At 38.1% G+C, this 25318-nt stretch overlaps 1 protein-coding gene across 1 annotated transcript in view; it reads right to left on the bottom strand.

Moving 5' to 3' along the window:
• Positions 1-1040: 1040 nt before the first annotated feature.
• DCC (DCC netrin 1 receptor) overlaps positions 1041-25318 on the bottom strand; it is a 1182017-nt gene continuing 1157739 nt past the window's right edge. Inside the window, exons 28-29 of the mRNA XM_046024141.1 lie at positions 6709-6851; positions 1041-3138 (exon numbers count right to left, since the gene is read on the bottom strand). Of these exons, the coding sequence (XP_045880097.1) occupies positions 3049-3138; positions 6709-6851 (233 nt within the window). The 3' untranslated portion in view covers positions 1041-3048. The remainder of the gene's footprint in view (positions 3139-6708; positions 6852-25318) is intronic.

Raw genomic sequence — 25318 nt, 5'->3', positions numbered from 1 at the left:
AATACTAAACTTTTGCAAGAGGAGGCTCTTGCCTGACAGTTCAGCCCAGTGCAGGGGAGGCCTGAGCATTCCCTGCCAAGTTTTATTTTCTGCTTTTTCAGGGAGAAATGATCCTGGTGGCCGAGCTGCTGGTTGGCTGTCAAGTATCGCCCTATGGGAGTCAGAGAGATTTAGGAGCTTAAAGAGCCCTGCATGTTATGAACTAGGCTCGGAGTAGGAACAAAATAGAGGCTATCTTGCAGTCTTCACAGATGGCTTCTTGTCAACAGATTAGAAGACTGGGAAATTAAAAAGTTACCTGAAAACTTGAGCAGGCAATATACATAGGTGAACTCTGAGGAGGGAGCAGAGCTTTACAAAAGTTGTGGCAAAGTCATTGCATATTAAAATCATTGGGTAAAGCAAACAAGAGTCTCTTGAGAGAATTTAAATGGATTCTACTATATCTTCGAGGTGTGAAGCAAAGAGTTATTAGCATTACCAATTACTAAAATAAACCATTGTATTTCTTGAATGAAGAAAGCTCCAAGAGCATGCCCCAGAAATGTACCTCTTGCTGAAAACAAATAATGCATATTTTCATGTAGTTCTAAAAATTTTTATTTGTTAAGGTCTGTGACTTTGACTAGAATCATCGAGGATTTTGTGAAGAATGCTAGTTCTCTTGATTGTCCAGATACAGTCTATAGATTGAAGATGTGACTCAATCTGAAATTTGAGATTTGTAGCCCATTCCAAACAAAGCACTCAGGCTGACATTCCTTGGATAACAAATACCATCAGAGAATATTCCTTATTAGTATTAGAAACGGGAGGGGGGGGCGCCTGGGTGGCTCAGTGGGTTAAGGCCTCTGCCTTCCGCTCAGGTCATGATCTCGGGGTCCTGGGATCGAGCCCCACATCGGGCTCTCTGCTCCGTGGGGAGCCTGCTTCCTCCTCTCTCTTTGCCTGCCTCTCTGCCTGGTTGTGATTTCTCTCTGTCAAATAAATAAAATATAAAAAAAAAAAAAAAAAAAAAAAAAGAAACGGGAGGGGGGAAAGCTAGCCTAGTAAACATTTTCTGAAGTCATGAATTATTTCGGCAAGATTCAGTATTATATTAGGAAATGCCTTGTTCCTGGTCAGTGGAGGGTTGTCTACCTAAGTGCCCAGATTTTGAAGAAGAGTCATCTGCCCCATAGAATAACGTCACATAGCTCTTCAGAAGAACTTCAAGAAAATCTTAGCAAATTGAATAAGCACTCTTGTTGAAGGAGCAATTTCACAAATGGACCGGACTTTCTAATGAACCATTTGAACAAGCCCTCTCTTTGACATCAGATTTCCTTCCCGACATAAAACTGTAAAAAAATAATCTGAATTATTACTTCTGTTACAGTGCCATTTTGCTCAAAATATTTTATTCAGGGATTCATATATAATTACCCACCTAATAAAAGGAGCTATTAGGTTGTAAAGATCCTATCCCTTCCATGCTCTTTTAAAATTATGACCTACTCAAGCTTGAAATCAAAGACAGAGCTGAAAGGAATAATTCAGCTGAAACTCTCTTATTGGGTTTTCAAGTCGCCTAACTGATAAATATGCAAACTAGCTCCCTTTTGGCAATTCAGCTGCATAAACAGGGATTAACTCCAAATGCAGCTGGAAATTCAGAAACTAAAAGGGTGCACACAAAATGTTCTTAATTTCACCTAGTTCCAAGCCGTAGATAAACATGGCGTTAGAAGTTTAAAATTCTAGTTCACAATGAAGATGCAGCTCGGAAAAGCATCCACCCGATTTATAATGCGTCAGAAGGGTCAAGCGGCACCTTCCCCTCTGCTCCTCTCTGACTCTGGGCAGGCATAGTGTAGAAGGTTCCCTTGACAACAGGGCCTGGTGGCCGCCAGTGACCAATGCTGCCCCCTCTGAGTCAGTGAGGAGCCTGTTGGCGGAAGTGACATCACACAAGAGTAGGTACTGTTTGAAACTGCCTTCCATTTTCCTTCCCTTCCTCAGGGCCTGTTCTCAGGGAGTCTGCCGTTTCCACAGAGGGTGACAGGGACGATGGTCAGGAGGCCAAGCAGTATGTGAAGCTGGCCACCTCGCCCAAGGCTGGCTGCCAAGGAGAACTCAGGGAGGGACAGGATGAAGGGGGTGGGGGGAGCTCTTCCGGCCAGACTTCTGAGGAAGGTGGCCACGGTGAAGCTTTGAAATATCATCACAGTGTGATATGGCACAAAAGCCACCCAAATTGAAAAGTGTCTATTACAAGCTTAAGCATGTAATTACCGTGTGTCTGAGAAGATTGTGTATTGTATCCTCTTTCAGGAAACAGACTGCTGCTGGCAGGATGCCCCTAGTTGCAGATTTTTATGTTCCTATTCTCCAGACATAAATATTAACCAAGGGTGGATTTACAAATACTTGCTAAAATGGGTGAATTTTACAGCCACTGGCTAATATCTACCACTTGTGCAAGACGAATGTCTGAGATACAAAACGTAAGCATTCGCTGCCTTTTGTTTACTTATTTACTTTTTGTGCTGTCAAGAAAACATCCAATCCTTTGGTGCTATGGAGCGAGAGAATTTGCGTGGGTGCTTTGTACTTTGAAGTTGAAAACAAAATAATGAGCTTGCGCTGATTTGCGATGGCATGGTACAGGCTTCGGTAATGCACTTGCATTTTGTAAGACTAGACCTACACAGAAAGGAAATGACAGGCCTCGGTGAAGGAAAACCCAAACCTTAGCTATGACAGCGTGGTCACTGCAGTGGCAAAGACCCAGGACTAGGCTAGCAGCTTCAGCTTTGACAGTGCAGTGAGGGTGTCTCTTTGCTTTTGTGTAGGGACCCCATGGTAATCATTCTGAAATTCCTGATGCCTATGGAAGAAGGGATGCTTATTCCTTCTGAACTGCTTCAGGATCTTCCATAACTGAGTGGTCCTGATGGTTGACCTGTACACTGGTTAAGAGTTCTTGGACACAGGTGTGCTGTTTATGGGTAATTGGTATGCTGCAAAGTTCCCGGAAAATACACCTCATCAACTGGGTAAGATGTGTTAAAAGGCCGAGCCTGTGATGGCATTAAGTTGCTTCATTAGCCCTTCCAAGCTTGCCATTTGTTCACTCAAATCATCCTGTTCATATACCTGCAGAAAGAACGAGAACAAAGAGTCAGGACAGGTGAACATCGATACCCGCTTTTACAAAGGCAGTGGCCACATCTAGTTGGTTTACTTTGTATTACCAAGCATGACACAGTGGCCCACAGCCAAAGCAAGAGGCTGTGCTCAGAATATAATCCACTGGAATGAAGATGCTGGTAATGAAAGAGGCGGCGATGAGAGGAATGATTGCATCGTGTTTCACTAACCATCCCTGTGTTGAGGAAAAAGCTTTAAAGTTAAAAAAAAAAAAATCTCATTTCACACCAAGTTCTACCTGTGTAGAACTGTGTGGTCTCAAATACATTAGTGAGCTTCTCTGACCCACAGCTCTTCTCAGCTATAAAGTGAGGGTGGTCATCTATTTCATAGCTACCCTGAGCACCTTGTGGCCTGTTTAGTGACTATCACAGTGACCAGCACATGGTACATGTTCAATATGTTACTCTCATTTTTCTTTCCTGTGGGTAACCCAGCAGGATCTGAACAGAATGCATATCACCATGTCCCTTTTTTTCATAACACAATGTAGGTATTTTTTTGTGTGTATGGAAGTTTGATGGGCTTTGTTTGCCTTGACCAATGAAAGGCCTGAGGAGTATGACTTCAGTTTGTACGTAGAAACAAAACTCTCACCCCAAACCAGAGTTGCCTATATGCATAATTGTAAAGGCAATCTTTTAGCACATTTGATTGGTGGGTACATCGAAGAGGTTGAACTGAGGAAATCTTGGAAGTGTTAGTGAACAAACTCTTTAGAACTCTTACTGGCAGCCACGAGAATCAGGTCATTAGTAATATAAGATCATTAGTTATCACAGAACAGATATCCCCATTGTTGTCCTCAGGAATTCAGATGCAGTTAAATATAAGATGGTCAGAGGGGCACCTGGGTGGCTCAGTGGGTTAAGCCTCTGCCTTTGGCTCAGGTTATGATCCCAGGGTCCTGAGATCAAGCCCCACATCAGACTCTCTGCTCTGCGGGGAGCCTGCTTCCTTCTCTCTCTGCCAACCTCTCTGCCTACTTGTGATCTCTGCCTGTCAAATAAATAAATAAAATCTTTTAAAAAAATGTTTTAAAAAAATATAAGATGGCTAGAATCTCTCTCTCTTTTTTAAGATTTTATTTATTTATTTGACAGAGATCACAAGTAGGCAGAGAGAGAGACAGGAAGAAGCAGGCTCCCTACTGAGCAGAAAGCCTGATGTGGGGCTCGATCCCAGGGCCCTGGGATCATGACCTGAGCTGAAGGTAGAGGCTTTAACCCACTGAGCCACTCAGGCACCCCATAGAATCTTTCTCTTTTTAAACTTCCCAAGTAATTCTGATGGCTAGCCAGTGGGGAAAATAAGGCTGTGGTATTGATTAGAATCCCAACTCTTTCATATACTTGCTCTTTTTGAGTCTGTCTCTTTATGTGTCAAACAGGAGTTACAAGCTTGCCTCATTGTGTAGGATTCAATGAGGCAAGTATTCAGCTTAATACTGGGAGGATTCAGTCAGTCAGTGTTGGTGGGTATTACCCGCTCAATAAATATTAGTTTTTCTTTTCTCAACATACTCTTTATTTTGACTAATACAGACCTGTCCTACTTGATTATTCTCGGTCACTAGTTTGATTAAGTTATTGAAACTATGAGACCTGAGTCGTAGCTCTGTGTAGGATAGAAAGCATTGCTTACTACCTGGTCAGAATGTGTATTTAATCCTGCCAAATAAATACCATTGATCATCAGAGCACACCACTGGAGAGTATTTGAGTGATGGGCACTAACTCAATCTAGCCACTAAGGAAACAGCTCAGAATGCATGATGTTAAATATGTTGAAAATGGTACCTTTTTATAGAAATCTCTGCATACCAATGAGTGGTCATATACCACATAATCTCCAGTGCTTAATGGGGATGGAAAGTAGCCAGTTTGGCTCAAAGACTGGTCTACATATGAAGGGAGAGGTTGAAGGGACGTGATCAGTTGGTAACTCATTTCCTAACTATTGTTTGGGTTGTTTTTCTTAAATTATCTAGCTATCATTGTCCCACACAGCAACCACTAGCATCACGCAGCTACTGGATTTCTGAAATGTGATTAGTCTGAATTGAAATGTTTTATATATATATATAAAATACACACCAGACTCTCAACACTTAGTATGAAAATGTAAAATATCTTTTTGACAATTTTTTTGTATTTATTGCATGTTGAAATGATAACATTTTGGAAATACTGGGTTAGATGGAAGACAGTATTAAAATATCAATTATTTTTACATCTTTTAATGTGGCTTCTAAGAAATTGAAAGCTACACATATAGTTCACATTATATTTCTATAGGGCAGTGCTGATCTAGTTTATTTGCCCTATTTCTGTGTATCCTTTAACATGTAATCTTATTGCTTTTAATATTATAGCTTTGGTTGTCACTCTTTAGGACCAACCTTATATACAAATATGGGCCACCTGACATAATTCCTTTTGAGGTGAGATATATTACATAGATGACGAGATATAGCCAACAACCCTGAAACTAAACGAAACTGTACTAACTAGCCAAATCCTGACAAAGTAGTGCAATAAGTTCCTATGAATTTGAATCTTTTTTGAAGTATACAAAAGGTATATTAATCATATAATATACTTCTGCCAAACATTCACACACACACACACACACACACACACATATCCAGATTTCCTGGTTTCCATGTCCAAAAAATATCTTATTGCTTACAGTACCAAAAACAATAAAGTCGAGAAAAAATTTATTGTTCATTCAAATGAGATGATTCTAACTTGTTTTTCTCATCTTTTTTCTCCCCTTCCACTGTGATTTTTCAATGTATATGATCTGATAGTTCTTTTTTCTCCTTTTAAATACCTTCTCTTGAATTATATTCAGAAACACTCTAAAGTTTTCTAAATCTCTGTCTTTAGGCAACATCTCTTCAAATCTCTTTTATAATCCATTTTTGGGAGAACTGTTTTGCTCTCTCAAAATTTAGATTTTTTTTTGTCTCCATTGACTATCTTTCTGAGTTTTCTAATTTGATCACATTTTTATTTTTTTCTCTAGTTAGCAAACGTTTTCTCTCAAATAACTAAATTTTCTCTTATTTTCTAAATATGTCTGTTCCTTCTCTTTTTTCCTCTTAAACTCCTTCCTTCATTTCTTCACTTTGTATTTTCTTCTTTTCGATTCTATACGTCTAGGCTACTGTATGATTTTAGAAGTGACATGTCTGATAACTTCAGAAAAGTCTTCAGAATATAGCTTTTTGTTATTATTATTTTTTTGTTTTGCTTAAAAGAATCATCATGTATGTAGTCAAATGCCAAGGTATTTCAACTCATTGCAAGGAATACATATATACATCTATAGACATATATGGATGTGTAGGTATATAAAGTCACACACGATCAAATGATCATTGGTAGTCATAGGACTACCAATTTCCTCTGGTTCTTTAGTCGTCTGTTGAGTTTTTAGATTGCTTTTTAAGTATAGCAGCCATCACTGTTTCACCTGATGCAGCCTAAATTTCAAGGATGGCCTTACATTGGCTGGATCCTCTGTTGCTTTGTGGCTCTCCTCGGATACTTCAGGGGCTGTTGGCACAGATACAGGAAGCAAAGGAGATCTTGCCTTTCCAGCCAACCCAAGAGAGGCTGTCTTAACATGAGTCTTGGGAAGAGTAGGCCCTGAAATAGAAAACACAGAGTGAGGAAAGTGATGTATAAAACATTCTGGGGAACAATCTCTCAAGCGTGGAAGCCAACTCCAGTGGGTTGGCATTAATTTTGGGTTATTGTTCATTCTGTGGTATAGAGATGAATTACGACACAATGAATGGGCTCATTTTATTTCTACTGAATGGAAGACAAATTCTGATTAGACCTCTCCAGACGACGCTCCACCAGTCATATGTAATTTCAAGTGGATTCCAAATCACAATGTGAAAGATTGCCTGGGAGCTCCAGACTGTTCATTACGCCCTACAAAGTGTCAAGGGAACTCATTTGGTGCCAGTCCCAGCTTTGGGCCAAAAAGCCCTGTGCTAGCTTGCCCAAATAAAGCCTAAATTGTTTAATAGGAATATTTGTCCCATTAAAAGAGATGGTCACTCTTGATCTATAAATGACTATTAGACGTTATAGTAAAATAAAGTCCTACTGGCTAAACTCATAGAATCTCACTCTTAATTCTCTTTTGGGAAAAAAAAAAGATATTATTCTGTTGTGATCAGTATTGCTTCTCTCAATAAAATAATTTGTAGGAATTGCTGAGTTTCTATGAGATGATATTTCTGTCTGTTAGAAACAATGGATACCTTTTCTTTTTGGGTCTGAAATTTGCTTATAAATCCTGCTTAGCTTATAGCAGTAATATAATTTGTCCTTATTACCTAAAATAAGGGTTTTATGAAGGCTTATTGAATCAGCTAGTATACCTCACATACTTACGGACTTTGTCATTCTTAGCTTTGTAACCAAAACCTCAGCACAGAGGGTATTGAATTAAATCATGGAAAGAAGTTTGCCTGAGTTCTTTTGTACCATCAAAAATGACATTTGAGTTCTAATGATCCCAATGGTCTATTACTACATATTTTGGGGAAAATGTTTTGTTTTGATCATAGTTTTATAAATTTAATTCTAATTAACAGAACTCAGAGGTTATTTTACAATCAAAAAAATTGTGGGCATTTGTTTATTGGGAAAAAATAATGGGAACAGTCTAAGAGGCCAACAATTGGGTATATGCTAGGCAAAATAATGATAAATTATAACATAGCAACTTTTCTCATACTTTCATATTTATTTGGCCTCTCATGAATTCCTTCATACTTATATTCTTCCATTTTTAAACTTCCAGTGTTTGCAGTTGGAGTGATTTATCACTAGAGGGTGATCTTAAGTTCTTGGTAGCTCAGATGAAAAGAAATATAGAAATAGGAGGAATGTGAATCATTTTCTTTAAGAGAGGAAATATTTACTGAGTGTCTATAAGCTCCAGACCTATGGTAAGTTCTTTAAGTCATTTTAGGCCAAAAAACATAGTGGGGAAGAATTTGGGATTTATCAGTCTAGTCTACATTCAGATCCTGGAACTCTCAACTATGTACTAACCATGTAATCCCTTGGTCAACGGATCTAACTCCCCTTGGCCTGTTTCTTCTTCTGTAAAATGGAAATGATAATTTGTGAGGATTAAATAAGATCATGTAATTAAAGGGGCTGGTCCCTATAATTTGTTCAAAGAGGGTAAGCTACTAATAATATTTAATTGACAAAATATTTTGCGAATTTTCAGTTCACATATGAGGATCTTAAAGTGGAGAGAAGAAATGAAGTAACTTACCCAGCCTCACACATTTAGGAAAGGGCCGGCAGGTTTGTACCAAGGTCTATTTAATGCCACTGAGCAAATTAAGGATTTACCATTAATATGTTGATCTGGCTTATTCAATTTAAGTTAGCTTTTTGAAGAAACAATGTAAAAGAACATGAAATCTAGTTCAAAGACTATATGTAACTTTAGGATAAAAACTATTTATTGTATTGTTTTGTATTTTCTCATGGTTGAATTGGGTTTTAACATAAAGGGGAAAACAACATTCTAATAAATTCCAGCATCGATTTAAACTTTTATTAAAATGTTATTTAAATATATACAAGCATAACATGTGGCCTAGCTTTTATAAGCGTGTAATTCTTATACTGTGCTATAAGGCCAAAGCACATTTAAACTTAAATAGCAAAGTCCTATAAAAATAGCACAATTGGGATTAACATCCTTAGTTTAATATGATGAGTGAGCTGGTTTGGCTAAAACAAAACAGCCATATAAATGGGTACTGACTGCTATGGCAAAAGTCATTTTGGGTTTGTCTTATGTGCTCAGTTTAGGACACCAATTTCCTCTGGTTGAACTAAGAGGAAAATCTTCTTTCTTCCGGAGAATGTAATGCCAGCTGGTCTTCATTGGATGTGAACAAACTCTTTGTATATCAAGTCTACCTCTATCATTTTCTCTTTAACTTCCGACTAGAAATGCAGTGTTCCTGGAGTTCACTTAGTTCTAAACTCAAATACAGAGGCAGGAACTAAAACCCCTGGCAAAGTGATGATATAAAATGGCTCTCCAGATGCTCCAATATGTGTAATTCACATTAATATTGTAGATAATCACTGAAGTGAAAGCACAAAGTTTAAAGAGGAATTTTCATAGAGGACTGGTGAAACTTGAGAATCTATTGAACCCCTACTTTGAATTCCATTTCCTGAAGTATGCTTATTTTCTGTTCTAGAATGTTCACCATATTCTGCTTAAACCTGAGTTAAGCTTTATTGCCATGGAAAGCTGCTTCTCTTAGAACATTCCATGAGCTACCTCTTCCTTCCCTATATTTAATTGAGTAGGTGCATTTTAAAAACTAACACAGATTTCTGTACATAGCTTTTATGTATTTATTTGTGCTTCAATTTTGACTTAGGTGTTCTTGATTATGAAGTCTATTTTATTTTAAAAATGTTTAGCTTTAAAATTTTTATTTTATATTTATATTTTAAAGATTTATGTATTTATTTTAGAAAGAGAGAGCGAGCATGAGAGGGAGGGGCAGAGGAAGGAAAGGGAATCTCAAACAGACTCTGCACTGAGCTCAGAACCCTTCATGGGACTCCATCTCATGACCCTGAGATCATGACCTGAGCCAAAACCCAGAGTCAGATGCTCAACGGACTGTGCCACCCGGACTCTCCCAGCTTTAAAATTTTTAATAAACTAAATTATGTCTGAAAAATTGACAATTTAACTCTTAAACACATGCAGTGTATATCTAATGCATATTGTAAATCAATTCATAGTTATATACATATACATATACATAGTTAAATAACAGTTATCTACAAAGAGAATGACACTAGGAGAAGTCAATGACAAAGGCAGAGCTTATAATGTAGGAAATAATATGTAGGAAATAATAAGCTTTGCCTTTGTCATTGACTTCTCCTGATGTCAGGAAACATACAAAAATAAAGATTGTTTTACAGTGTTCTGTAAAATTCCCTATTTATTTGACTATCTTTTTTGTAGCTTTGCATGTGGAAAAATTACAGATTTCTCTATAAAAGTATATTTTAAAGCTGTATTTTCTCTCCTGGATCCTAAACACTTGGGCAGAGCCACAGTGTATTATACTGTATCTAAAATACTTAATGTATTACAGTACGATGCAAGTATGCCTAGAGAGTACCATGACTCAGACCTATTAGAAAGAAGATCATTATAATTGATTTTCTCTAGTGTCCAGGCAACACTTACACATTTGGAGCCTACTGAGTGTTGAACAATATACAAGACACTGCCTTTTACAAAAAGAACTAAAGACATTGTCTTGGCTTCAAAGACCACACAGAGTGTTTAAACCTCAAGTGACTGCCTTTCTCAAGTAATATTCACAGATTCAAAGAAATTCAGAATGCTATTCCCTTAAGGGCTCTTGGAGTTCATCTAGTGACCTTCTCTTTATTTTGCTGAACAGAACACCAAGGTCCCTGGAGATCAAAGGATGACGGTCAAATTAATTTCAATAAAATTCCAGTATTGGGGAAGAATTTGAATAGTTTTTAGAGTTCATTAGCAGGGTTTTTCTGAGGTACTTTATGGTCTTAAATTTTTTTTTTCACCTTTTCCTGGATGGGGAATTAAGAAGACTATGAGGGATATTTCCCAGGAGAGTTACCAGTAGCCAAAAAGATAACTTTGGTTTCAAAACTGCCCTTTAGTAAAGGGGAACAGATGTTGTGAAACAAAGACTTCTATGAAAACATGCTGTATTTAAAAGCTGATGCCCATGATTTTGGGTGGGCATTAACTCTGTTTCTATGCTATGTCTGCATTTGGGTAGATTTCAGCATTTTCTACTCTGAACCACCAATGTTTCAAGCCTGGACACCGGTGAACACTGGGTCCTTAAAAGCTCCCCATGCTGAGCTTCTCTCCTTACTTATGTACTTGTAGTTCACTATGTGTTAGTGGCTCCTGTCTGGATTTTCTAGTCTGCATTTCCATCCTTCCACAGGACCAGAAATTGTGCCTCTACTCCTTCACCTTATGCTGGAGACCCTATCAGTGTCTTGCCCCTCTGGTTAAATTCTGAATCCGGGGCACCTGGGTGGCTCCGTTGGTTAAGCCGCTGCCTTCGTCTCAGGTCATGATCCCTGGGTTCTGGGATTGAACCCTGCATCGGGCTCCCTGTTCAGTGGGGAGTCTGCTTCTCCCTCTCCCTCTGCCTGCCACTCTGCCTACTTGTGCTCTTTCTCTGTCTCTCTGTCAAATAAATAAATAAAATCTTTTTAAAAATTCTGACACCATTGAAATCAAGCAAACATCTTTATATAAAATCACCAGTCTCATGGCATAAGCTATGGCCAAGTGAGAAAGCAGGGCAATCACTTAGCATTTGTATTAGAAAGTGGCAGCTGGGAGCTCAGTGCAATCTGAAGAGGACACTGGGAACCCTCTTGCTGCCTCTCACCTACTGATGAATTGTGATTGTTGGGGCACCATTTATTTGGAGGCCATTCCTTCATATTGAACCTTCCTAGATTTTAATAACGGGGTCGGGGTTGTCATTGCCACATTTCCTCTGCTGCAATTTGGTCTTTTTTTTTTAAGATTTTATTTATTTATTTGACAGAGAGACAGATCACAAGCAGGCAGAGGCAGGCAGAGAGAGAGGGAAGCAGGCTTCCCGCTGAGCACAGAGTCCAAGGCGGGGCTCGATCCCAGGACCCTAGGATCATGACCTGAGCCAAAGGCAGAGGCTTTAACCCTCTGAGCCACCCAGGAGCCCCCAATTTGATCTTTTTTACACTGTCCTCAGAAACCAGTTTAAAAGCCAGCTTTGTTCTGGCAGCCCTGCCCCCGCCCCCAAGTCTCTGTGTACTCATTCCTCATCATGGGCCGCCTTAAGGCATGGTAGCCTTTGTTGGGCCCAGTGATGTTTTGACACACTGAAAAGAGAGCCACCATCCTATCTTCCCAAAGAACTAATGGAAACAGTAAGAATTAGAAAGAGCATTTACACCAGGGAATTAAACCTCTGTTCTTCAATGTTGAGCAATGATAGAGGTTTTGAGAGTTTTTTCCTATTCTTTGTAGATCTAGGGAGTAACCAACAGATAAGTCTTCATATTTATTTCTTTGCTTTGGGAGAACTGAGCTTATGTTAATGATTGGTCTAAATACAAAAAAAAATTTCAATGAAACTTCTCCAAGTTTTATCAGAGCAATATATCAAAGCAAAAGCAAATGAAAGACAGAAGTTAAAAGAATTTTTTTCATGCCTTTCAGCCACTAATTTAATATAATCTTAACCTGGCAGTCATGATCCTCTGTGATCACTTCCGAATATGAACAACTTTCAGGTGTGAGCAAGAGCACTGTGTCACTTTTGGAAAGGATGTGAGCCAAGATGAGAGTGGCAGTGAGTGAGTGGTGAGAGGGTTGGCACCGCGGCTCTGAAAAATTGTCTTTTGCAGACAGGTCTTTGAGAGTTGAGGGGTCCCCAATCCTGAAGATCAAGCTGGTCTTCATGACAAAAGGTTTGTGATTTCCTGTATTATTTATTTTTTTCCATGACAGTAAAATAAATATGTGTGTGTGTGTGTGTGTGTACATATTTTGCACAATAAATTCCAGGCACAGAATGTGTGTTTAAATGAATACCTACATATTGAGGAAGAGTCCTAACCTGGGACTTCCGAGACCAAATCATAAAGTCTTGTAACTTTGGCTCAGCAGCCTACTTTCTTTGGGTCTTGATTTCCTTATAGCTATAAAGGTCAAAAAATTTAATCTTTGGGGCACCTGGATGGCTCAGTGGGTTAAAGCCTCTGCCTTCAGCTCAGGTCATGATCCCAGGGTTCTGGGATCGAGCCCCGCATCGGGCTCTCTGCTTCACGGGGAGCCTGCTTCCTCCTCTCTCTCTGCCTGCCTCTCTGCCTAGTTGTGATTTCTCTCTGTCAAATAAATAAAATATTAGAAAAAAAAATTTAATCTTTAAGCTATTAACTATAACATTCTACAAGGGAAGAGAATATAGCTACTCTACCCATACTGAACTTTACATGTGGATTTCTTTGCTCTCCTTAAGCTTCAGGAAGCACTAGTTAATCCATGGTTAAGAAAAAAAAAATGAATCGAATGAAATCTCCAGCCAATAAATCCTTAAAATCCAAATACAGTAACTTATGAGTTAAACTGCTACTTTCTTAAAAAAAAAAAGTTCTATCATTTTCTCTTAAAGTTATTAATAAAAGGCATAATAATTATGGTCGTTCTGCTTTTTTATTTCAAACTAACAACAGACAGCTCAACTAAAAATAGGCAGTGTTAAATTACAGCAAGTTTACATTATCCATGATTAATTGAAAAATTTAAATTTACAAATGTTCCATCTAAAACCACTATAGATTTTCCCCTCCCCAGGGTGCATGTTGACGAAGTGATTCAGGTGACCCTTAGGTAGAACACATGATGTCGATATGCTAAATAAATGGGTCTACACCGGTATACAACTAATTAAGTGAGCATTGCTTTGGCTTTAATGTTACTCTCCTCAGCAGGACCCACTGAGGGGATAAAAATACAAATGAAGCTGAAGATCTGAGATGGCCCAGCCGCGTGCATCAGGTGTAGATAAGCATCCTCAGCAGGAATTGACTGTTTTAAGCTTTATTTTCACTGTACAGTTATTAAACATTTCATTTGCTCATTAGGCACATAATGTATGACTGCCAGGTGCAAACTCCTGCTAACATCTCTCTGCAGAGGGTTCTCCCAAGTAAAATGATTCTTGGTGAGAAATGCGGGAACCGGCTGCCACGGGAATGGAGTGAACGGAGCCCCGCGGGTCAAATCAGCGGCCAGCGGGTAGCATGATTTTGATTTCAATATTAATTTCCCCATCCTTGCCTACTTTTTCCTATTTCCTAACTCATTTTCCACCTCATCACCCTTAAGAATACAGATAAAATGGATAGTTTTGAAGAGGCTTGGGTTCACATCTCTCCTTGGTCCCTGACCCATTCTGACAAATGAAATGGCCTCTCTGTCTAGTTTCAGTGTGAACCATAATATCGCTGTCACACGTATTTACTATTAAATAACAATTCTTTACAGGCTTAGGATGTCTGGTGGAAAATGGAAGTATATAGTTGTACATATGTCTCACACACAAGAAGCTTTTGAGGCTCTGGAAAAATAAGAAACATGTACGTGGGAAATGTGCAACATTGTCTACCTTTTCACATTAACAACGTATGGAACAAAAAGGGTGGGTATTTATCTAGATACAACAGCTTAGACATTCCTCATGGGTGACTGAATTTCAAGTATGTAAGCTTTGGCATCAATCTTAAAACATTCAGTCTTCTATGTGTATTCTATTTTTTTTAAATTAATTAATTAATTTTTTCAGCATAACAGTATTCATTGTTTTTGCACAACACCCAGTGCTCCATGCAACACATGCCCTCCCTATTACCCACCACCTGGTTCCCCCAACCTCCCACCCCCGCCCCTTCAAAACCCCCAGGTTGTTTCTCAGATCCATAGTCTCTCATGGTTCGCCTCCCCTTACAATTTCCCTCAACTTCCTTCTCCTCTCCATCTCCCAATGTCCTCCATGTCATTTCTATTTTAAAGGTGAGGAACATACCTCAAGGTCACTTCTGGGGATAGAAACTTTATGTTCTTTTCCTAACCTTCCCACCTCTCTTCAAAAATAAGGGAAACACTGAAGTTGTGTTGATGAGGTGATCAACTGGGTTGGAGACATGAGATCAATATTGTCCCAGATGGCTTTGACTCCATATGAACCCTATATAAAGGGGAGGTGTCTGTTTTGCATTTACAATGGGTAAAGGAGAGCCTTACGGAAGACTTTAAAGGGAGTTAAGTTTGATAAATAGTCATTCTATAACGTTTACGTTGGGAAGTGGTGACTAAGAAAAGGATGGACAAAAAGCCCTCAAGGACAAAAACATTGTCTAATGTGTCTTTTTGTCCTTAGGGTTGTCTAACGTGTCTTTTTGTCTTTAGGATCTACGTCAGTGCCTAATTCATACAGAGTAGAGCTGACATCCTATTTGTAGAATTTGTTCCTGGAAACAAGACAACAACAAACAAAGGAGGCCACAGAGACTCTGCTCTATAATCCTGCTCGTTTGAGCTACCTCTCGATTTAGATACCTCTGGATAAGAAAGGTTTCAGGAAAAATGAAAATCAGCAATGATTTTGAGAAATGAATTCACCAGAACACTTTTAGGTCCCCCTCTTTCTTTGGGCTGCTTTTCTGAGGTTCTTGGAACCTGGAACCACGTATTAATGAAATAAAAACTATAAAATCAAAACTAAACACCTGTGTTGTTTACAGGCAGGCTCCCACAGCCCAAGTTAACAGGTCCATGGCGACTTCCTATGTTCTTCTGCATATAATGTCAAAGTCAAGAGGCCTCTCAGTTAATTTCATGGATATTCCAGATCATTTTCAGATAATTTGTTTTTAAAGGGACATTTGTGACCTCCCAAATTGATTTTTTTTTCTTTTTCTAGTCTATTTGCAACAAGAAGCAACAGGTTTGAGGACTTTATTTACATCAATTCATCTATTCAGATGTTTTGTGCCCATAGGAGGAAAACTGTCAATTCTATTTTTCACCAAAACTAGGCTTAAAAACCCTTCTTGTATTATCCCAGTTTTGCTGATATTCTAGTGATCAAACTTCAGAGGAACTACATCCTGAATTCATAAAGACAAGTGACACAGTATACAGGTTCCTATTGTTTCATGGAAAACCTCAGTAAAATGCATAAACAATGCAGAAATCCAGATATTAGCCTCACATGACTTCTGTAATTATGTATTCTGTGCAGAATATCATCATTCCCAAATTCATCCACATAAGTACACAAAATTGGCATTCATGGTATATTTCACATGGTGTATGAATATAATGATTCTTACTTTCCAAAAATCAATTATTTTGTCAATATTGGAAATATTTCCTTCTATAAAGACGATAAGCCAAAGAGTATTCTGTTTTTCTAGTATAATCTTGATTATTCAGACCCAGATTTCTTAATATCCAATATACTTGATTTTTAAAATCTGGTTTTGTTTTTTAATAGAAGCCATCAAATCTTTCTTTGTCTCTCTCTGTCTCTATCTCTTTCCCTCTGTCTTTTATACATACACAGACACACACACACACACAGACACACACACACACACACACACAGACCCCCTCTGATATTAAGACACAATGGCGGGAAACACACCTTTCAGATTACATTCTGGGGTTAGTACACTGTCATATTAACCTAATCTCTCTAACTTTTACAAGTATACTTCTCAGACTGACCAAAGCACAGCGTGAATGGTATTCATGGCACAAGAACTTTTCAAAAACTCACAGTAATTTACTTAGTCAATGAGGTGATCATATATGTCAATGATCATACAATTTAAAATTTTCTTCAACTCTAAGTTAAACACCATCACCACTTCCATCCCAAAGAATATGTATGCCATTGAGGAAAGTAACTTAGGTAAGCATTTTCATTTTCTCCATTGAGAAGCCAACTTCTTTTCTGTATTTTGCTGCTATACTTTTAGGGTTGTCTACACTTGCACATTACCTATTTATTTATTCACCATGTCTCTCTCAGACACCTGGTTTTGACCTCACCAATCTATATAAATGTCAGACATAAAGGTCATAAATACCATCATAATTTTTCAACCTAATGGGTATCTGCCTTATAAATTTCTCTATAGGATTTGCTAGCATTATGTTTTCTCAGTTCTAGGATTCACAGCAATATTATTATAGTTTTTATTTTTCCTCTTAAAATTATACAGCTAAATCAATGGAATACTCCAAAGGCAATGGCATCTTTATATACTTGCTGAGATATTTAGGGATAAAGTGAACTGAAGTCTGTAATTTCCTTTGAAATGCATCAAAAATTAAGGTGGATGGTTGGATAAACATGAGGCAAAAATAAAGAATCTAGGTGGTGGGCACAGGAAAGTTCACTGTATAATTTTTCTGAGCATTTAATATTTTTATAGTAAAATACTGGAAGGAAAAAAACAAAGACAACTTTGAATCAAGGAATTGTGTTTAAAACTGCCTTTTCCTTGAAATATTCTCCCTTCATGGCTTCTGAAAAATTATATCATTGTTCTACCTGTAGTATATCTTTATTTACTCCCTCATAAAATGTAGACTTACCTCATATTTCATTTCTCAAATTTCTTTCTTTTCCTTCAAATTCTTTCTCTGGGAGTTGTCATCTATCTACCCCGTGCTAAAGCTCTCACATCTCTGAAAATGATTCTCTAATCTACTCTTCAGTTGTGATTCCCTCTTGAATTCCTCCCACTTCCCCACACCCACTGTCTAGCTCCACTGAGTGGTTCCCTGCCCCTTCAGGCTCCACTCTCTCTGGCTCTCCCTTTCCTCTCACGGAGTACCTTCTCAGTTCACTCCCCTCTTTCTGTTTGTTTATAACTGTTCCTCAGGACACAGGATTCCAACAGCCGAGTCACCTTGGACCTCACTTTCCCCCTCATTCTTCATAGCGAATTATTCATTCAATTGCCTGTTTCTCGTTTTGGAAGACAAGTCCTGCTGCTTTCTCCTCCATCAGTTCTCACTTGCATCAATCTACATTATACACTTTCCATTTTAATCTCAGTTTGTGCTTTGATGCTCCTAAGTCACTAACCTACCTTTTCCTAGCTTATTATCTCGTGATTACTCTAGGAATCATTCTCTCTAACAAAAGAATGTTACCTGTAGACTCTGAAAACATGTTGTACTTTCTCATCCCTGGCATTTTCCTCACTCTGGTCCTTCCTGCTAAGCTTGTGTGATTCTCCAGCAGTCAAGGAAAGAATACTGCCATCATGCAGAACTAGCCATACATGCTGTCCCTGCACTTTAGTAACTGTGACCTTGGAGATGCTGTTCGATTCTCCTATACTCTGGGTCCATTGCATATAAAATGACATAGTCTACTCTGCAGAGATGGTGTGGGATTTATAGACAAGACCTGTGTAGAATGGCATTCTTCATAGTCTTTATTTATAGCTATCACAGGATTGCCAACTGATAAACATTTTTATTATAAAATGATTTGTATTTTACCCTGAGCTATCCAGAAATGCAATTTCCTGAGAATAGTCTATTCCCCCCAAAGATATTGTTGATTGAGATTTTATTCTTTATTTGCAGTGGGACAAAATGTCAATGAAAAATTCTGACTCATCCTTGTCATGCTGGGTCAGAAAGATCTCTTCAAGTCCATATATGGGAAATTATTTATAAGGAAAATATGTTGTTATGCAATGTTCCATAACTTTTCAATATTTGACATGTTCTTGCAGCATGAAGTTTCTGAATATTTCATATCTGTAAGATGATTGGAAGCTAGCTGTGAAAAATTGGCTATTGGATATATTGTATTGGGCTAATAAATAAGCCCACGGTATTTCTGGGTTTTTGACATTTATGTAGATATTTATTTTAGTCTTCCAACGAGAAATGAAACTTTCTCTGGTAGGATGTGTTGGGCCAATTCAAGTATGAAAAATATGTAATCAATACATATTTGGAAAGGAAAATTAAAAAAAGACAAAATAAAAGCTAATGCAAATGTAAATAATACATGGAGAAAACAGAAATAAAGTCTTTTTTTTTTTTTCCTTTTCCTCTTGTGAATGTATCTGGAGTTTTATGTCATAGATTAGTGTTAGAATACCTCTGGAAAAAATAATCTCTCTCTCTCTAGATATATATTTACATGTTAAGGGAGATGCTAAAATATATATGGAGTGTTTAGTATTTGTGACATTACTAATTACATAATCATCGTCCCTTTAGTATATGTATTATTATATAATTGCTCAGAAAAGCAGGCTTAGTTTCAGAAAGTCCTAGGTTTGATTCTTGGCCCTGACATTTTGGTATAATGTAGCATTGAATTAATTATTTTATCTTCTCTGATCCCAAGATTCCTCATGAATTAATACTTTCCTCTCTGTGTTTCTATGAACATTAATATAAGACAGCAAATTCACATGTTAAGTGTTTGCTAATGGCAACTGTCGATAACAAAATTTGCAAGCAAATCACCATGCTTATTATGAGTTCATTTTTTCCTGGAGTATCTACTGGGATCCAGCACATATTAGGTTTTATTGTGATATTAAAGACTATTGAAAAATTGGTATCTATTATCATATTAAATATTGGTTTGGGAAGATAAGCCATATGTGCAATATTTCATTAGAATCATACTTTACGTAGAATAAAGTGACAAAATTTAAGAATGCATGCAGGAACTGACTAAGAAGGGATTGACTGTGTGGCAGCTGGAAGACAGTGAGTGCAGTGGAGCTGGAGGGGGAGAGGGGAATGGAGCCGGAGCAGCAGATGCCCCCGACTGGCACAGGTTTCAGAAACTGGATCCTGTACCATCTGTCTCACCCAGGAGTACAAGGAGAAAGGTAAATATGTGCAGAAAATTCTCAAACAATAAAAACATCAAGAAATTGAAAGAAAAAGTCTTAAAGCATTTTTCTCATGGTACTTTTCAATACTCTATCATTGTTCCTCTCTCTGATCTGTAATTGCTCAAATTCAAATACTCGGGTACTGGTAGGTACTTGTAGAGGACCTGTTTCCACTTAAATTAAGAAGCGTGATATGAGGGAGGGAGGTAACGAAACGACCTTGTAATGCAAAAGAGAGAAGAAGAAAGATATCTGTGGGGAGAGAGAGAGAAAAAAGAGGGGGCACAGAGGGAGGGAGGAAGACTTGTTCAAACATTTATTGGAGAAGGAGGTTCTTTTTCTTTAAAACCTCCCCTCTCTCCCACCTGCTCTTTACTATTGCCAAGCCTCCTCAAACATATATTTACTCCTTAGAATGATTGATTGTCCAATAAATGATTTATGATGATATTTTTCAGGATACTATATAATACAACCTAACTTTTTCAAAGAAAAAACATTTTTTCTTTGAAAAACTTTTCAAAGAAATAAACATTTCTTTTATTACCTCCCACTCTCCGTGATTTATATTACCACTGCATATAGGTTCACTTACATGATCACTACCAAAAAAATTGTTTAAATATTTTTTTATTGATTTCATATGCTCATCACCCTGGTATGACATTGGATGAATCTGCAATTGTCACTGTAGGATGAGTCACGGTTTGAGGACATGTGTGTGTAATCATCCAGTCTGTGATGAAGCACATTCCATGGCACACCAGAACAAGAGATGCCAAAGACATGTTCTGATGACCTCCTTAATGACAACCCATCTCAGTTTCCCACAGAACCTCCCTTTCTGGGGAAAACTTATCACAGATGGTTATGAATCTTATCTATTTGTCTTCACTTAAAAAACAACAAAAAAGAGACAGTTTCCAAAGTGGGATCCCTTTTAAGACAATAAAATATTAATTTGATTCCTTCATCAGGCATTGACAAATATACACTAAGGCCCCACGTGTTTGCACAAGAAAATGAATGACTTAATTTTACAGAATTTCATTTGAGCAGGGCCAAAGTGTTCAGCTCTTGGCCTTAAGATTTCCAGAAAGTTACTGCTTACTAAAGGCTTTCAGATTGGTCTAAAAAACAAAACAAAATGAAGCAAAACAGAAAATACTCTGTTGTTTACATTGCACAACTGAGCCTAAATGCAGGATTATGACAAAGTGGCCGGTTAAGTGGTCCTTAACTTGTTATAGATAATGAACAGTTAGAGACGCTAACAAAAGCTGTAAATGCATTCACTGGGAAAAATTGCATGTGCTCTCTGACAAACACACACACAGGTGAATATAATTTCAAGTGAGTTACAAAACCCTTCCATGAACTGAAGGTGAAGGACACATGGTATGTTCTAGAACCTCACTCCTCGAAGTGTGATCTACAAAATGGCAGTGTCAGCATCTTCTGGAATCCTCTTAGAAATGCAGAATCTCAGGCACTCCTTCAGAGCCACAGAGTCAGAATCTACATTTTAATAAGATCTGCAGGTTACTCCCCGGCATGTAAAATTTAAGAAGTGTGGCTTTAGATAGTCATGTTCATGAAGAGTTTAGAATTAAAAACTTACATGTCAAATCACATTTGGAAATGAATCATACTATATATAATATTCCTAATAAAATAAAATACATGATAAGACAAAGATGTCAGTACTGTTTGACATATATTCAAGAAATAACTTATTTTTCACACTTTCAACAGCTCAATTCTTGCTCCCCACTTTGTATTCTTCCTTGCCCTGCTATTCTCTTTGCAGAGAGTTAATGCAGGGAGTAGCTAAGTCAGATATTAGAGCTGGGGTCTGGGAAACTCCATGGGCTTTAGTCACATTAAACTGGTTCGTCCTGAGAAGCAATTTAGGAAATGCAGTGTTTCTAAGAGAGAAAGTCAGGCACGTGACCACCAAATCTATAAACCGTTCGGACATAAATCCTTACTGGGTTTGAAGAATGGGCTTTCATACCAATTGGTAAAAACAGACTAAGAAATTAGAGAGGGAATGTAATTTAATGCAGTTTGGTCATTTAAAGGGTCTGGTGGGAGCTTCCTGCCTCTTGAGAGCAAGACCTGTTCAAATGGAAGAGGCCACGCTTCTCTCTAGACTCAGGAAACAATATTTGGACAGCTCTGAGCAGACCCTCTGCTCTCATCTGTTCACCACTCTTTGTGCAAGGGTACAAGGGCTGACCTCTTTCTGGTGGGTACACAGGTGGTGAAATAAACATTCCGGAGTTAGATCTTGTTTCACCAGCCATTAAACCCTTAGACTTTACTTTAACCCCCCACTTCCACCTGATCCTACAGCTTCTGATTTTTTTTTTTAAAGAGAAAGATGTTTTTTTTTTTTTTTTATATATATTTGACAGAGAGAGAGATCACAAGTAGACAGAGAGGCAGGCAGAGAGAGAGAGAGAGGGAAGCAGGCTCGCTGCTGAGCAGAGAGCCCGATGCGGGACTCGATCCCAGGACCCTGAGATCATGACCTGAGCCGAAGGCAGCGGCTTAACCCACTGAGCCACCCAGGCGCCCCACAGCTTCTGAATATAAGGACTTCACCAGGCCCAATTTATACCTCAGTGTGGTCTCCAGCTTATATCAAATCATGAGCTCCGGGATACAGGGCTCACATTTTTAACTAGTATAATTCAGGATAATTCATTTACAAAGGGAACAACCCCTTTCCACACTAGATTTTATTTTCACCATTTATGGTAAGACATGAAAGCATAGAGAGGTTAAGTGACTTATTTGACACTAACTCAGCCAATAAGCAAGGAAGCTGGATCCTAGAGTTTTCTTATTTTTTTCCTGTAAATGCTCTACTTGGCTCCTGCCAGAGAACAGACTGGGGGATTGGGATATACTTCTCATCACATGGCCCCACTGTACTACCTTTAGTCCTGCCCTGGGGTAGGCATCAGCTCAGATCCTGTGCACAAAGCCACCTATTTCAAAGAACTAACTGAGGCACCACTCCAAAGAGTAGCTGAAAAGAGAACAAATAACTATAATTTTACATGCAACACTGACTGAAACTCAAGTTTAAACTAGATATCTCAATCTTGAAAGGTAGACTATGTCAACACATTATTATAATTGGAAATATGCTCTTTTGGTGGCTCAGGTGACCACAGAAGTACAAAGATACAACAACTGGGTAAAAAGATGGGATATGGGAAGAAGGATGTTTAAGAGGGGCACTTTGGAGTAGATGTGAAAAGAGTGTCATTGCGAATATCATTATTCCTAATTCCTACAAGCCTCTATCTGCAATTAGGTCATAATATGTCTCTCGGTTTAAAATCCATTGGGCTTACTTATCATTGTTTTTCACTAAAAGAAGAAGAAGAAGGAGAGAGAGAAAAGAAAAAGAAGGAGGAAGAGGAGAAGCAGGAGGAGAAGCAGAAGAAGAAGGAGGAAAAGAAGGAGGAGGAGGAGAGGAAGAAGGAAAGAAAGTAATAGAAGTTCGCTAAAATCCCTTTCCCACAAAAGATAAGGCATTCTTTCCTGAGAATCTTGACTTTCTTTCTGGTAAATAAAAAGATGCTAATAATAAGAACATCAACCCTAGCTATGAAATACACAGGATGTTTAACAGGGCACTTGAATTCTCCATTAAGTCCCTGCCAGTAAGATAAACATTTTACACATTCCGAAGGAGGAGAGCTCTCAATGGTTTTAGCAATGGTTTTCTTACTTTATTTTAATATCCCAGGGATTTTTTTGTTTTCAGTGTGCTAGATTCTTCACAACACATTTTCAATACTCCATTAACCCAGAGTTTTATGTGAACACTTTATTTCAAAATTTCCCCTTGCTCCCAAAGGAGCAGAAACCTGTTGCCAGTTGGTGAACTATAAGGAATTCCATCCACTACTGTCAGTACTGACAGTGCACACTATGAGTTCAGAATCTACTCGAGTGAAACCCCTTCTCCTACTCATACTTTTGACAAAGCAAAGAAAAAATACAGACAGAATATCCACCCTCATTTCTGCAGTAAATAAGACTACTAGAATTTCCTTTGTTTCATTCTTCTTTAGAGATGAAAGACTATCAATTTTCACAGATGAGAATAAGTAGTACTCAGGGGAGCAAAATTCATTCCAAAATTGGCATAATGGAAAGACTCAGGACTCTATTTCCACTGAGCCACACTCCCTCTTCCTATGAAGAAGGTGGATGTCATTCTCCATTGCAGTATGGATGTTAAATTAGTGAATAGACTTTTCAGGGGTGGTGGCTTCATTATCATTTTTTGTTTTTGTTTTTGTTTTGTTTTGTTTTCCCACTCAATGCAATTTAATTCAGCTTTGGAATAAGATGTTATACATAGTTCAGAACATAATATCTTAGGCTCAGATGGTTGTGACTTTGTAAATTTTTCAGCTTTTCTAATCCTCTTGCCAACTCTCAAGTTGCTTTGCTTCACCTGTAATCATCATTTGACTTGAAATTGAAGACCTGAATCAATTTCTGGCTTTTACCTTTATTATTCTATTCTGATCAGCTGCACAAACATTTATTGAGTGCTCACTGTGGCTTATATAAAGGTCCTAAGGACAATGACATGTGATCCTAGAGAAGTTACAAGTTATTCAAACTCTGTGTCTCCCTCTGCGTCAGTAATGGTGATTATAGTTACTTCTCTCCTAGGCATGAATTCATTTGGAAAGGTCCTTTTAAACTACAAAAGGTGGCAAAATCTAAAGCCTTAACCTTATTAATTTCACATAAGCTTATTTTAGAAAAAGACACTTTGATCCTCAAGATGTTTCATAAAAAACAAAATTTACATAGCAGAAGTTAACCATGTGACCTATGACATTCTTAGGTCATTCTAAGGAATGTTTGCTGCTTTGAAAACAACTTATTGGTCAACCTTTTCCTTTTCCTTGTCATTCTCTGGCACTCACTGGGCCACCCATTCCCCAGTAAAATTCGAGGACATTCTTAAATCATATGTTTCAAATGTATGTAGTCTACTTGGTAACGAAGTTCCAAAAACAGATATTTTTCATTTTCTCTTATGATTATGTAGGTGGTAATTCAATACTTTAACCCCAGAGTTTAACTGCATTAAGTTGATAAGTAACCTCAATTTTATATATTGATATAACTGTTTCTGGTGCAGTATTTTCTCTTATTATTTTTAATTGAGCAAAAGTTTGGTTGAAAGAACTTAGATTTTGACTCAACTGTCCTCCCTCCTCCCAAGAGATTTTTGCAATTCTAAAGAAACACCAGCTGTTTGTTTTTCATGCTCACTGACCCTGACATTTTCTAACTCACAACCTGATAATATTCTTATGTGCCTTGATTTTTTTAAAATATTTTATTTATTTTATTTGACAGAGAGAGGTCACAAGTAGGTAGAGAGGCAGGCAGAGAGAGAGAGAGAAACAGGCTCCCCACTGAGCAGAGAGCCCGATGCAGGGCTCGATCCAAGGACCCTGAGATCATGACCTGAGCCAAAGGCAGAGGCTTAAACCACTGAGCCACCCAGGTGCCCCATGTGC

This window comes from Meles meles, chromosome 12, assembly GCF_922984935.1.
Source record: "Meles meles chromosome 12, mMelMel3.1 paternal haplotype, whole genome shotgun sequence".
NCBI classification, from domain to species: Eukaryota; Metazoa; Chordata; class Mammalia; order Carnivora; family Mustelidae; genus Meles; species Meles meles.
Note: the sequence above shows the minus strand (reverse complement) of the source record. Positions and strands in the feature narration are given on the sequence as shown.